The sequence below is a fragment of the Castor canadensis genome, chromosome 11 (assembly GCF_047511655.1).
Source record: "Castor canadensis chromosome 11, mCasCan1.hap1v2, whole genome shotgun sequence".
NCBI classification, from domain to species: Eukaryota; Metazoa; Chordata; class Mammalia; order Rodentia; family Castoridae; genus Castor; species Castor canadensis.
In genome coordinates this window covers 6840824-6856406 of record NC_133396.1, presented here as the reverse complement: position 1 = coordinate 6856406, position 15583 = coordinate 6840824, and the positions used below count along the sequence as shown (strand labels likewise).

At 47.6% G+C, this 15583-nt stretch overlaps 1 protein-coding gene across 2 annotated transcripts in view; it reads left to right on the top strand.

Moving 5' to 3' along the window:
• Positions 1 to 81: 81 nt before the first annotated feature.
• Positions 82 to 15583, top strand: part of Tmem104 (transmembrane protein 104) — a 56348-nt gene continuing 40846 nt past the window's right edge. For both annotated transcript variants that reach the window (XM_074045196.1, XM_074045195.1), the window contains exons 1-7: positions 82 to 199; positions 799 to 911; positions 7593 to 7714; positions 10124 to 10205; positions 10655 to 10751; positions 11749 to 11829; positions 15068 to 15167. In XM_074045196.1, the coding sequence (XP_073901297.1) occupies positions 867 to 911; positions 7593 to 7714; positions 10124 to 10205; positions 10655 to 10751; positions 11749 to 11829; positions 15068 to 15167 (527 nt within the window). In that variant the 5' untranslated portion in view covers positions 82 to 199; positions 799 to 866. The remainder of the gene's footprint in view (positions 200 to 798; positions 912 to 7592; positions 7715 to 10123; positions 10206 to 10654; positions 10752 to 11748; positions 11830 to 15067; positions 15168 to 15583) is intronic.

Here is a 15583-nt window from a genome sequence, read left to right as displayed (position 1 = left end):
GCCGCCAGGGCCAATCCGGCCCCGCCTCCTCACGGCGTCCAATTAGCGCTCTGCGCCCCGCCTTAGGCGCGCGCCGGGAAGGTGGGCTCGGGAGCCAGCGCATGCGCGCTGCGGGCTCTGGTGCGGGACAGCTGGCGCCGGCAGCAGCAGAGGAGCTAGAAGTGGCGGCCGTGGCAGCCGGGAGCAAGCTGTGCTGCAGGTGTCGGGCCGGCGGGAGAATGGGATGAGTTGGAGGTGGTTGCGAGGCTTGGGGCTTCTCCTGGAGACAGGGCTAGGGAGAACCTTGGAGGAGAGAGGTTTGAGGGTGGGGAACCCTAAGGCAGGGCAGAAGTCAGGTGAACAGGCGGAAGGGGGAGGCCCCGTTAAGAAGGAGAAGCATTGGGGCTTGGAGTTGGCTTAAGGGGCAACCTAGGAAAGCCCCAGCTACCTGCCATAAGTGAAGAGGTGGACAGTTCCGTGGACTGCTATTTGGTGACGAACTCGCAGTTCTTGGATTCAAAAAGGCAGTGAGCACCGCAGAGAATATTAAGGGGACTCTGTTGGTGGATGAAACTTAGTGACTTTGGAAGTCTCTTGAATTACTTGGAGCCCGAGCAGCATCCATGCACAGAGCAGTGCCTGGCACAGCAAGGGAGAAGTTGGGAGAAACTGCCCACTAGGCTGTCTGTGACAGATAATCGAGGCCGGAAGTGTCTGTGATACAAGGTCAAGAGATGAAGGTTGCGGAGGGGAGACTGCTCCCTTACCCTACCTCATCTCGGTCCATCAGAAAACTGAAGTCTGCTCTTTTTTCCTTAGGAAGCTGCAGCAGCTGCTGCCCCTGCACAGAAGGAAACTCTGCTGCCTTTCCTTCCTCACTTTTGAAGATGGCAGGAGAAATCACAGAGACTGGGGAGCTCTATTCTCCCTACGTAAGTTTAACTTTTTGAATCTGTTTTGCTTGCCACAATGCTCCCAGCTTTTAGAGAAGCAAACTGCTTCCTAAGGGCTCTAATAGTGATTGCACTGGTGTGAGTAGACCCCGGTGAAAACAGGATGGGAGCTCCATGTAGCAGCAGCCTCGTTGCTGCTGTCGTGGCTCAGAATATGAGAGTCAGGTTTATTCCCTTATTAGATGCTTATCAGAGAGCACCAAGCCAGACAAAATTAACTTGCTAACTCTTTATAATGTTTATCTCAGGGCTCTTACCACTTGCACATGGTGCTGCCCTTCAAATGGTCAGTGATTTGACAGCTGTTGATTTGGGTTTCGCTGATCTCAGCAGTTTAAAACTGCTTTGGTCTTCAGCTGAATTTTACGTTGCACAACTTTTATGGTCTGGGATGGCGAAAGAGGCAGTGAAATGTAGAGACTTCCAATTGTAATTTGGTGGAGTCTGCAATTAAGACAATTAGAATGATTGATTTCTGTCTTGAGTCTGTGTTACCTTTCACTCCCCCTCACATTCAGTTTACCTTCTCAGTGTAATATCCAATTAGTCACGGTTGTTACATCACAGAATCTTCTTGCCTGGATAAACAGCTGGAGGATAATCATTTAAATAATCAGACAGTTGTCTCAGATTGCTACCAGTGTTGTACTAACAGAAAAAGGTAACAGTGCCCTGAGTAGCCAGAGCCTTCTTTCTAGAATTTACCTGCCTTAAACAGTTGGATTACAGGCATGAGCCACCATAAAGTCTTCAGAACAGCCAAGCCTCACAGAGGGGTTTGGATACCACACCTTCTTAAGGCTGGTGATGGACATAGTTACATAATTCAGGCCTACATGTGTTGCCATGAGTGGTCTCAGGACAAGAATATCTTTCCCCCAATTTGGGGGGGGGTCAGGACTGACTTGGAGCTGAAGTAGTGGCTGTGTGATCAGAATACAGGTGGATTGTGCCTAACAGGGTAGCTGCTGAGGATGCCTCTGCTGGTTGGTTCTTGCTGAAGATCATTGCTGTGGCTTTTTTAGGAGACGGCAGTGACTTCATAGCCATAAATCCTAGTTGGTGCTTACACATCATTGCTGGTTTCTGCTTCCTTTTTCACGGGGGAAGCCACTGAGAAACACTAGTAACCATTGTCTCCTGGATGTCATGGGGTTGCTGCTGGGTTGGAGGTGAGGCAAAGAATGCTGCCTAACCTTCCTAGAGCACAGGGGCCAGGGCAGCGTCCCAGGGAGCAGGGACTGTGCTTTCTCTATTTCAGCCACAGAAGATGAGTTGGGAAGTGGAGGAAACTCTGTTTAGGTGCTTGTCTATGGAGATTGTAATAGGCCTTATTCCTCTGCTTCTTGCCACTCTTCTCCAGAAACTGGCCCCACAGAGCTGTCACATGACCAGCTGAAGGGATGTCTCCTTCTTTCCCTCCCACTCCTCTTGACCCAGCCTGTGACTGAGCTAAGAGTTGCTTTATTTATTTACACCTTGTGATCTGTCCTTACTGAGTACTTTTACTGAAAGTAGAGTCCTGTTCTTTAGGACTACTGAGGCCCTCAGAAGGCAAAGTCCTGCTTTATACCGTGGGATTCCCTGAGCCCCTACTAGGCACATAGTGCTTGCTTTGGAACTGAAAAATAGCAACAAAGTAAGGCAAATGTGACTGCCCATTTCTGCTCGAAATGACCAATAGTTTATCCTTAATTAACCTCTTTATAAAGTTGTAAATGCTTGTTTCTCATTGAGGTTTATTTGAAATTGCTGTTGATAAATGTCTTGTGTAGTTGTGACACTGCCTTTAGCATTGGTTCTCAGCTGGTCCAGGTGATCTTGCCACGAGGAGGCATTTGGCAATGTCTGGAGACAGTTTTGATTGTCAGGACACCATTGGTAGGAGGACAGTGGGGCTACTGGCAACAAATGGACAGAGGCCAGGTTTGCTGCTAAACATCCTAAAATGCCCGGGGTAGGCCCTACCACAAAGAATGATTTAGCCTCCAGATGTCCAGAGTGCCCAGGCTGAGAAAACCTGATCTTTAATTGGCCTTTGAACTTTTACACCCCAAGACTTTTAAGCATCCCTGAATTTACAAATACTTCTTGTACTGTCTAATTTCCTCATAATACTTTTGCCTAAGTACCATTACTTTCTTAAAGCTTTCAGTCTTCTCTTTACTTCCATTATGAGAGCCATTACCAGGACCATTTTCTATAAAGAAATAAGGGTTTTTATCCCTTATTTGTGTTACTGCTCATAGAACTGAGGAGCAGAGAACAAAGCTGCAGAGAGTTCAGATGTCAGGTGATCAGCTGGGGTTTGTTCTGTTAGTGCTCTGCTTAAAACCTAAAAATATCAACTGTCACTTCCAAAAGGGCTATGCAGTCTGACTCCAACCTCTTCTGCCCTTCACTGCCTGGCTTGCTGGGCCTCGGCCACCCTGGCCTCTTGAAAGCTTTGTAGACAGTTCCACCTCTCTCCCACTATAGGCTTTTGTACCTGGAAGTCTCTTCCCTGGCCCACTGCCTGGCCATCTCATCCTTTAGGTCCCAGCTTAAATATCATCACAAGACTTTCCCCTTACTCTTTGTCACAATACCCTGATTGTTTTCCTCATTATGCTTCTCTCAAGCTATAATCATTTTCTCATTGTCTCTCTTCCTTCTTAGGATGGAGATCTGTCAGGTCAAGGGCCATGTCTGTCTTCTTCAGATGTATCCCCAGCTCTAAGCACAGACCCTAGCTCACAGAAGGCTGTTGGGTGAATATGTGAGTGAATGAGCAGAACAGACATTCACCCTGGTATACACACCAGCCATAAAATGCCAGTGATGAAACTGACCCCAGCAAAAGTAAAACTTAGTTTGTTATAGATATTCACGGTCACTTGTGAAAAGCAGAAGGTTTCAATTCAGAAGGCCAAATGTGGGCTATCATGTCAAGGTAACTTCAGTGGGGTCTGGCAAAATCAGATGAGTGCCCATCTCCAGGCTGTCTGCCAAGCACTCTGGGAATATAAAGAGATGTGAGACATGGTCCACTGCCACAGCAAGCCTCAGATTTAGGGGAAAAGATAAATATACCACCATTGAAAATGCAGGGTAAAGTATAAGAAGCTGTATTGCTCCAAGGATTCAAAGGTGGGAAGCAAGATGAATTTGGAAGACTGGGAACAGCTTTGTGGTAGAAGTAGCAGTTGAATGGACCTTAAAGGCTGAGTAGGAATTGAGAGGCTGTGAGGAGGCAAAAAAGAGCTTGGTGCCCTGTACCAAGCACAAATATGCTGAGGTTAGAGTTCTTTCCTCTCAACAGGATGTCCTCTCATTTGTCCAGCACTAAGGTGTTCAGACAACACCTGCTGGGAAGCCTGATCCTCTCTATCCACTGCCCTCCACCAAGGGCTCCAAGGTAGTAATTGACCTTATTTCTATTTCTTAGTGGATTTTGTTTTTGTTGTTGTTGTTGTCATTGTTTGCATGGTGGCGATTAAACCCAGGGCCTTGTACATGCTAAGCAAGTGACCTACTACTAAGCTACATTCCCAGGCCTTGGTTTTTTTGAGACAGCATCTTAATATGTAGCTTAGTCTGACCTTGAATTTGTGATCCTCCTGCCTCTGCCTCCCAACTTCTGGAATTAAGCATGTGCCATCATACCTGGCTTCTTCATGCTTAAAAAAAAAAATCTGAGACTGGGTCCACTTTGTGTATTTCTAATCACAAGTTTAGTAAATGGCTGCCTTAAAAAATCTTAAAACTAGGAAAATGCATCTAAGAGTGGGAATTGAAAGGAGAGATGAGTGGGGTTTCCAGAGAGGAGGTGTGTGTTTGCCTTTTCTAAATGGTCAGAAACAGGTGGTAAAACAAATTGTAAGACAACCAACCTAGTATATAGGAAGACCAGCTAGGAGTCTACTATAGTGGGCCATGTTAGAAAGAATTCATTCACTGGAAATGGAAATAAGAACAGAAACCCAAGGAAGACACAAAAGGCTCTTTAGGAATAAAGTCAGTAGCTTTGGAATACCAGGAAAAGGAAGGAGGCCAAGACTACTGCTGGGATGTCCAGGTGAAAGTGACTGGCAGGCAGTTGGTCTGCAGGAAGGCCGACACTGTGAAAACTACAGTCATTTTCTGTCCAGCAATGATATAAAGCCAAAGGGTTGGACTGAGTTGTTGAGGAAAAGAGATGCAGAGGAAAAGAGATGCAGAGAAAAAGAGACAGCTAATGTCAGACTGTAAGAAAGACTAGGAAAGCCCTTGCGTTTGACAGACAGGAGGCCATTGGTGATGTTTAAGTGTGCAGTTTCAGGCATGGTAGTACAGGCCTGAAATCCTAGCACTCAGGAGGCAGAGGCAGGAGTATCGCAAGCTCAAGCCTGGGCTACATAGTGAAACTGTCAAAAAAAAAAAAAGGAAAACAAAACAAGAGTGCAGTTTCAAAAGAGCGCTTGGGATGGAAACCACCAAGGACAGACACTTGGAAATGAACGCATAGGGGATGGCTTGCTTCCTCCATGAGTTTGGTATAGAAGACGTGAAGGGCCGTGTTTTAAGGTGTCAAGAGAGTATTTGTTGGCAGAGGAGAAGAGCTAGTGGGAAGAGAGGATTCCAGGCTAGGATGAGCCCAGAAGTTCTGGTGCTGGCTTGGCTTCAGCAAGGAGGAAAGACACGTGTTCCTCAAAGGGAGAAAGGGAGGGAGGAAGCAGACACTGATATTTTGAGCTAGGAAGGAGTGAGGATTTGGGAGCACACATCAGATGGCCTTAGTCCCCTTCATCAAGTAGGGGATGGAGCCGTCATCTGAGAACAGCACGGTCATGGGAACAGTGAGTCTGGGAGCTTGAAAAATGAGCTTTGGAGCAGTTACTATGGGAAATGCCAGGGAGTCAAATTGAGAAATAAATAAAATCAGTGTTGCTGACCCTAGGTGAAGGTACCACTTGTTTTTTGTGAGACCATCCTCTGATCCAAAGAAAACACCTCAGGGCCGTTCAGCAGCTTCAGCTCAGTGAGGAGAGGAGAGCAGGTGTAAGGCCTCATCTTAGCAGGGGATAGACCAGTTAGAACAGGGAAGAGGGAGGATGAGGGAGGCCCAGCCATGTTCCTGAAACCAACTGGCCACAGCAGGGAAGGAAGGTAAGTGGTGCCCAGTGAGGTGAGAGGAGCTTTAGGCGAGGGGGGTGGGCAGAAGTAGAGACAGCTCAGAGAATGGAGAACACTGGAGAAGAGTCAAGGTTCAGCTCAGAAAGGAATTTCACAGTTGATGTCTTGGGAAAAGAAATAGTTATAATTAGCTGATCTAGCCTGGAGGTGGCTGAATTAGACTTAAGTTTGAAACCTGAAGTCAGTGACGTGACAAATTGGGGTGGGGGGGGTGCTATAAAATGGTGTTGCTTTGAACCACCTTGTATTACTAACACACATTCGATTGTGGGTTTTTTGGCAGTACTGGGGTTTGAACTCAGGGTCTCATGCTTGCTAGGCAGGCGCTCTTAACACTTGAGCCATTCTACCAGCCCTTTTTTATGATAGACTTTTTCTGATTTAGGGTCTTAAGAACTATTTGTTTGGGGCTGACTTCGAATTGTGATCCTCCTGGTTTCTGTCTCCTTAGTAGCTACCATTGCAGATGTGAGTCACCAGCACCTGGCTCAATTGTGTACCTTTTTTTTTTTGTGGTACTTTTTTTTTTTTGCGGTGCTGGGATTTGAACTCCAGGCTTACACCTTGAGCCACTCTGTCAGCTCTTTTTTATGATGGTTTTTTTTGAGATAGAGTCTCACTATTTGCTGGGGGCTGGCTTTGGGCCATGATCCTCCTGATCTCTGTCTCCTGAGTAGGATTGCAGGCATGAGCTACCAGCGCCTGCTTGATTGTGTACTTTATTTATTTGCAGTACTGGGATTTGAACCTAGGGCCTACACCTTGAACCACTCTGCCAGCTCTTTTTTGTGATGGGTTTTGTTCAAGATAGGGTCTCACAAAGTATTTGCCTGGGGCTGGCTTTGAACCATCATCCTCCTGATCTCTGCCTCCTGAGTAGCTAGCATTACAGGCATGAGCTACCAGCACCCAGCTCAATTGTGTACTTTAAAGGGTAAATTTTATTGCACATGAATTATGTTTCTTTTTTTTTTTTTTAAACTCTGAAGCTGGTGTAAGGAGAGGAGTGGAGTAAGGGAAACATGAATGTGGATGTCTCAAAGGATATTGTCAAGGATTGGTTTGGAGGAGGCTTAAATCACATGACTAGCAGTCCTGGAGGTTTCTTGGAGGCCCATTCTGTGTTCATCCTTGTTCATCCTCGTTCATCCTTGTGCCCATGCTGCCCTACCCATGACTCTCTGTTCTCAGGAAGCCTTCAACCTAGTTGAGCAGAGTGCTTCTATCTATGTCAAAGTTTTGAGTAGGTATGAAATGATGACAGACAAACAGAGACTAAAACCAAAAAACTAACAACGGGGCTATAGTCCTGAGTATTAATGTTTGGTTCCCCAGCACTGGGTTGCAGAGCCTGGCTTCTTAGGGCTCCGTTTCTTGATCCCTTCCTGCCTGCCTTCCTGTCAAAGGTCTGGGAAGGCCTCCAAGGTTGTGCTGTCACTCACATATCAGAGCCATTGAGGAGAGAGGTTCATTTTTGGGCATGAATGTTGCTCCTCTTCATTCCAGGTTGGGATGGTGTACATGTTTAACCTCATTGTCGGCACGGGAGCTCTCACCATGCCCAAGGCCTTTGCCACTGCTGGATGGCTTGTCAGCCTCATCCTCTTGGTGTTCCTGGGCTTCATGAGGTAAGATGTGGCTGGATGCTGTCACACGGGGGCTAGGCAGGGCTGGAGGAAGTCTGCCCAAGAAACCTGACTATCTCATAATCAATGGGCAGGTACTTGAGAGATGGGAAGATAGCTTTCTACCTTATATGTGAGTCCTAAGCTGGGTGCCTGGAAAAAAGAAAATAGATGCAAGGTCTTCCGATGCCTCGTGCTAATGGAGCAATTGCACAATCCCAAGCAGTTATGTCAAGACACTGGACCAGGCCTTGGAGTGTTCACGTGGTGCTGACTCTCTCATCCCAGCAGACTCACCTTCCCTCCTCTGTACTCTGTTCCTTTAGCCATCAGTCCTTGTCCTCTGAGAAGACACTACCTAGCCATAGAAGAAGAATCTAGTAAGCATTAAGGTGATCTGGGGAATATATTTAGAACTTAGAATTTACTTAATATAATTAAATATCCAGGTACACACACACACACACACACAGTAAGTTGTTTAACAACTGGTCCCTTAAGGACCTGCCCTGTGTCTCCCTGGGCCTTGGAGGGTATGTGCTCTGTGAGCCAGGTGTAGGGGTTCACCTGCTGGTGCTTCAGAGCGGGCAGAATCTACCTGAGATTCTTCTCAAAGATTCTAAAGTTGGTACACAACTGTCCCAGACAACTAAAAGGATTTAGGACTAGACATGTCCAGCATCCCCTGGACCAGGTAGGAATCCCCATAAAAGAGGTAGGAATGAGCACCTGGAAACACCTCCAAGGGGCACTTCCCCTGAGAGGGGCAGCAACCCTCTGTACACCAGGTACTGCTCTGGTGTTTGGGATGCTTCTTCATTGAACAAAGCAAAGATCCCCACTTTTGCAGACTTGCTTGTGTGTATGGGGGCAGATAGTAAATTGGAGAGTGAGTTGGAAGGTGGTGAGTAATATGGAAAAAACACAAAACACAGCAGGGAGGGAGGTTGGAGAGGGGGTTACTGCCGGCTTAAGTAGGGAGTCAGGGGTCATGAGGAGCAGACTGGAGTATAGGTTTGAAGGAGAATGCTGTAGGCACCATAGAAAGAATGAAACTCAGCAATTGAAGTAAACTGAGGACCAGAGCATGGGATGGAAAGGCACATAAGGCTCTCAGTGTCTATGCATTTCTTTTGGGGGTTTTTGTAGTGAACCTTGGAGTACTGTTGGCTCTCTGTACTTCAGGCTGTGGCTACCAAGAGCTCTAGATGTCCTTGTCCTTGTCCTTAAAGTGACTCTGTACTCTTTAAAGGGCCTTCAGCATAAGCAGCCATCTGAATGGGAAGTGATTATTGGGGCCCCCTCAAGTAGGGTGCTGCCATGCCCTCTCTGTGCTAAACCCATTTATGTTTGAACATGATCAATGAATTGGCTTTGTACAATCATGAGCAGTCCCTTTATGCCTTAATTAAGATTGATTTTAGTTTCACTTCCAAAAAAGAAGGGAAATGTAGAGTCCTTAAAATGGTCAGTTAGACAAGATAATGAGAAACCTTTCTCAGAAGTGCTAAGACAATTGGAATGATGTTAGGCCTGGCTGCCCCACCCCCCAAGATAGAGGGATGTGGGTTTAACTGCTGTGGGACCCATTCACTCCTCTCCCACCTTCCACCCGACTACAGAGCTTGAGTGGTCACTCCTAGCTTATGTCAGCACTTGAAGTTGCAGGAGCATAGCTGGGCTGGCCTTGAGAAAGAGGGAGACAAATGTTCACCCCAAGTTGCTTCATGGCAGGAATAGATTCAGGTTTCACCAGCAGGCGGGCAGCACTCTGTATGTCCCTTTAACAAGAGCAGCATGTTGTGCTGGCTGCCACGAGTAGTCTCTAAGTTTCTATAACAAGAGGAGAAAAGATGATTTCCAGTCCAACTTCTTGGCAAGCATCTGCCAAGAAGTCTCTCTTTAGATTTGGGCTGTAGTAATGCAAGCTTATTTTAATGTTACCCAAGGAAAAAAGGGAACAGATTCTGGAGCCAAGTTCCATTTTCAGTTATCCACCCCTGTGTCCTACCAGGAAGAGGTGAAACTGCATTGTCCTTCCAGAAGCTCTGGAAAACCCCTTTGTGAATCAACCTCTTCCTCCCTTCCTAGCATCATTTAGTGTCTGCCCTGTCTGGGTGTGCAGTACCATGTCATCCCCACATCACTTCCCTCCCAGGTCACACTCTCCCTGAGTAGTGTCCTCTCATCAGCTTATTTCACACCTTCTGTCCCATGCACAGAAATGCATCTTAAATGTGAGCAGTAACTTTAAGGTGAGCACACAGGGTGCTGGGTGTGCACATGAGCACTTTTTTCACCAGGAAAGCCCATCTCAGATAGATCTCAGAGGCAATGCTGTGCATTTGTTAGTTGGATCACTTTGTGCCTCCTGCAATCTCCTCCTTATAATTAACACGTGGCTTCCCTCAGCTTTGTGACGACTACCTTTGTGATGGAGGCCATGGCCGCAGCCAATGCACAGCTCCGTTGGAAGAGGATGGAAACCCACAAGGTGTGTGTTGCCTTTGTCTCCAGGCAGTGCCTCTGTTCAGTTGTGTCCCTGAGATGTTCTTGGCAGCCCACTCTTCCTTCCATTGCGTGGAGGGCTCCATCCACAGTGCTGCTCCTGGAGCCTAGTCCTAAGTCCCTGAGCTGCAGCCTAGGCAGTACAGAGAACAAACAGGGTCTGCTGTCCTAGTGTCACTGCGTTGGATGCCCACCTGGAGCTCACACCCCCACCTGAAGCTAAACTTAGTCATTCTGAACCTTTGTCCCCAGGAACTGTACTGAGTGTCTCCACCTTCTAATGTGACATTGAGGATGAGTTGAGAGCTTCCTAATCAGATAACCTTCTGGAAAGAAAGAACAAAGGAAGTCAGTTCACCATTGCTTGGGATTTCTATAGAGTTATTCACTCATTCTCTTTCTTTGTGGTTTCCTTCTCATCCCACCGCCTCTCAGGAGGAGGAAGATGAGGATTCCTCCACAGCCTCAGACAATGACATCCTCACCCAGGACAACTATGAGCAGGCAGAGAAACAGCCCATCCTTTCTGTGCGTAAGTCCTGGGCTGCTGGGCAGGCTCCATGCCTCCCTCTGGTCCACAGAGTTCCATCTCTTTGTGAAAGGGCCCTGGAGACTCCCCTGGCAGATGTCCTCTGGCATTTCCTGCCTGCAGTAATGCAGCAGGGGAGAATAAACAGAGCACAGACTCTGAGGACCCAGGCACAGGCCTGGCCCCTGCTGGCTCTGCCTCTTATTAATGTTTGCATCTTGGCACCTTACTTGAGCTCTGTGCCTCAGTTTCCCACCTCTCCTACTGTTAATTGAAATGACTGAATGCCTGGTTCTATGCCTTTTGCACACTAGAAGTTTGGGTGGACGTGGGTCTCTGGCTTCATCCTCCCACCTCACCCACTCAAACATACATGCCTTTGCCTCTCTGTCCCTGCTCCAGCCAGGCCAGAGCTAAGGGTACCTGCTCTCCCACTCAACCCATAGGGAGCATCCCTGAATCCTCTTTAAAAATATAGACTTGGATCTGGTGGTGCAACTCAGAGGTAGAGCATGCACTAAGCCCTGGGTTCTATCCCCAGCACCACACACACACACACACACACACACACACACACACACACACCACCTTACAATGCTTCAACAGGAAACATTAGGAAAAGTTTGCTCAGAGTTGGAGATGTTTGGAGGTTTTCTTATTCTGCAGAATTCACAGAACTCAGCAACATCCTCTGGGAGCTCTTCCAGCAAAAAATCACCATCCCTTTCCAGGTTCTATCCCCAGCACCACACACACACACACACACACACACACACACACACACATCCCCAGCACCACACACACACACACACACACACACACACACACACACACACCACCTTACAATGCTTCAACAGGAAACATTAGGAAAAGTTTGCTCAGAGTTGGAGATGTTTGGAGGTTTTCTTATTCTGCAGAATTCACAGAACTCAGCAACATCCTCTGGGAGCTCTTCCAGCAAAAAATCACCATCCCTTTCCATGTTCTTTTGGTCCCACAGAGAGGCGTGCATTTCCCAACCTTTTTGAAATCACAGACCGGGTGGAGATGGGACAGATGGCCTCCATGTTTTTCAGTAAAGGTAATAGTTCTTTTGGAATGGGGCATGGGGAAAGGTCAAGTTAAACCTTACCTGCAGACCTGGCCCGTGTCATGGGTTACCCACATTGACTGGTGTGGACCATGAGGGGAGCAGATTGTCCACCGCTTCCAGAACACCCGAAAAGCCACCTTGCCAAGAGGGCCTGTCCTGCTTTTTTGCTTTTCTTCCTTCCTGTCCATTAGCATGGAGAATAAAGACCTAGTAGAGGTCAGGAGTCCTAAGTTGCTTTCCAATGAAGGAAGCTGATGGAGGCCAGCTGGAAGTTTTGTACATCTCACTGCTTGCTTCTGACTTCACTGTTGTCTTGTGGCTGTTCTGTCTGGGACCACACCGACAGTGGTAGGATCTGCCACACACAAGCCTTTGTGTACCTCCAGCAGCCAGCAGAGGGCACTAGGAGCCCATGCCAAGGTTGCCATGTGGGCATGGTGTCCTGGAGAGCAGAGGTGACATGCTCCCTCCTCACTCTGCCTGTTCCTGGCTGGCATTTGGCTACAACCTGCAGGGATCCACCCACTGTCTGTGGTAGTTGGGCCTGCCAAATATACCTCTGTGACCAATCTTGTTCTTTTGAAAGGTGAGCTATTTAAGAGTTTAGTTTTTAAGGACTACACCTGTCAGTTTCTGGCTGTCAAGCACAGTCTCAGTTAGTCCGTCTCCTTATAGCTGTCTTGGAGGATATTCTGCCCTTTTGTCAAGGCTCCCATTGCTGAGTGGGTATCTCCTCCAGTTTTTTCTAGTCTTGGATGTGACTGTGCCTAACTTAGAAGCAGGGGAAACTGCAGACACTGGAGTCAGTTCTCTTGGCTGCTCTTTGTAACACTAAGCATTCAGTTTGTCATCAATGGTATGTCTTGATAGTTGGTCCAGAAATTGGCACAGGCAGCCCAAGACTTGGCTCTACTTCCCTCCTGGACCAGCCTTGTGGAGGATTTCCAGAATTCATCAAAACCAATCTGGCCTTGTTCAGCCCACTTGTGTGCTTTTCTTTTGTTCCCCCTGCTCCCCATCCATTATACTAAGAGCACTTCCTCCTGGCAGTTCCACAGAAGCCCCTTCCAAATGCAAGCTTGTTGAAGAAATGCACATTGGAGGGAAAACATACACCTTTTAAACCTGCTTTGTCATATTTATGTTCTGCCGTCTGCCTTGCTTTCTGTAAGAAGTCTAGGAGTGAGTGCTTTGTTTTGTTCCCCCACCCCATAGACCAGCTTCTAGTTTACCCAGATCTAATAGGAAATGGCACATTTGTGAGGAGAAAGCCTCACGCTCAGAGGAGTCTCCTCGTCTTTTCCTGCAGGGTTTCTCAAGCTCAGCACCAGTGACACTGGGTCACATAACCCTCCACTGTGGGTGTCTGTCCCAGGCACTGTAGGATGTTGTACAGCATCCTTGGCCTCTAGTTGTCAGAAACACCTCCTGGTTGTTACCGTCAAAACTCTTCGGATATTGCCAAATGTCCCCAGTGAGGGGTGGAGCACAGACCACCCCTGCTCTGCACTATTCATAACTCAAGCTGTCACCTTCACCTTTGGCAGGGTGTCACCTCTACAAAAGGCTCCCCTGGGCTCCCCACTCATTTCTTGTAATTAGAAATGCCAGGCCTAGTCATTGATGTCCTCTCAGGAAGTTCATCGATCCTCCCACTTTGTGTCTAGTAATGAAATTTTATTGATCAGGGAGGGCCAATGGCAGTTTATAAACTGCCAGCACTGGAACTGTTGGCAGGTGGCAAGAAGGGAGTAGGGAGGGGACAGTCTTCCTCACAGAGAGTAGAAGGGCAAGTTGGAGTGGGCTATACCTAGAGTGGGAGGCATGAGTGTCAGACAACCCCAGGGGCCCCTATGCTTGGATATGGAGGCCATCTCTTGATATATAAGGGAAGGACAGGCCAGCTAGCCTGTTTAAAAATCATGAGTCCTTTAGAAAAATTGTGTTTTCCTGGTCTTTTTTTTTTTTTTTTTTTTAATCAGTTTCCTAGGAGCAGAGCTGACCTCACATAGCCCAGGAGTAACATGTCCTAGGCTTTCCCCTGGGGACCCTGTAGGCTCTTCTGAGCCACCAGGATTAGAAGAGAACTGTCACTTCATTTTTCTTTCTATTCTCAGAGAAGCCAGCAGCTTGAGACCAATGACATAACTTAAGCAATTAGTGTGAACAGAGTTTGAAACTGGCTGTCTGTGGCCATAACTCTAAGGTTATAGAGAGGTCCAGCTGCTGTTTTCAGAGCTTCTGCCCCGATCCTTGTATCTGGAATCATATATGGAAGATGGCTCGGGTGGACCTCTTCTCACCATACAAGAAAAAAGATGTTCAGGGACTTGCCAGGTGGAAAAACAAGTCTGATGGAATTACGACAAGAGCTTTGCATGCCCAACTCCTAGCTCAGGCTCCTGCAGTGAGTGGGGTGAAGGTTCACCTCTGCAGGAGGAGTTTGATGCTGTGCAGTTTCCAGAGACCCCTGTCTGTCCCTTGCCAGCACTTGTGAGGAGAGGGAGCGTGTCTTGTGAACTGTCTCTTGCCAGCACACCAGGCCTCTCGGTCCTCCTAGTGGTGGGTGGTTAGTCAGATTCAGCAGAGCCATTGGGTCTTTGGAAATGAGGGGTGTTTTACACTCTCAATCACAGCCTTCCTCAGCGCACTGCACCATTTCACATAAGCTTCTCCACGCTTCCCTTTAGCAGCAATTTCTCGTCCTAGAGCCCTGCATTGGCTGCAGAGGGCTCCTGGCCACGGTGTCTTTGGCTTCAGGCTCTGGACTCAGGATCTTCCTCCTCTTAGGCCACAGCCTGTCTTCCAGGCTGGCCACGCCTCATGCTTCCCTTGTTCCTGTCTAGATTTGAAATCTAGGGCTGGTAGAGTGGAAGGAAAGGTGGTTTAAACTGTAAGGCCCTGAGTTTAAACCCAGTATTACCAAAAAAAAAAAGAAAAAAAACCTGAGTCCCTAGATTTGTTGAAACCTCTCTGATCTCCAAGCTTCACTGAGCCCTCTCAGGTGCAAGTCCCAAGCTGATGAACCTCCTGATGACATCACAGTGTGCCAGCCAGAATAAGAAATAGGCCTTTCGGGCCATATTTCCACTTTTTGTAGAAAGCAAATGACTTGGAGAACTGAAAGTTACAGAAGATGTAACTCTTAGGTGGAGATTTAGTTAACAAAAAAGAATGCAGACATCTCTCTCTCTGACTCCCTGACCCCTGGCTTTGTTGCTTTTAGTGGGAGTCAACTTGTTCTATTTCTGCATCATCATTTATCTATATGGAGACCTGGCCATCTATGCTGCAGCCGTTCCCTTCTCCCTCATGCAGGTAACCTGGTGAGTATCTTCCTCGTCCCCTCTTCTGCATTGGCTATAGCCCAGCGGGCCTCCTTAGCCAGTCAGGGTAGAGGGTCCAGAGTAGAAGTACGACTCCAAGTGAGTCCATAGCCTAAGAAACATAGGCACCCAATGCCCTTTCCTACACATGCCACAGCCAACTGTGCCCTCTGTTCTCAGGAGCCATTCTCTATCCTGCTGTCCTCTTCCCTGCCCTGTTGGGAAGATGGCTTGGATTCCCACTGAGGGCTCCTGAATCATCAGGAAATGGTGCTTCAGAAATAAGTGGAATGCATCCTACAAGTTAGTTTATGAAAAGTCAAATTGTTGGAGCTGAAGCCCTGTGCAGTGTGGGGGGAGGGTGACTTCTGCCTCTTCCCAACCAAGTGTCCATTCTGAGCCCAAGTCCACCATTA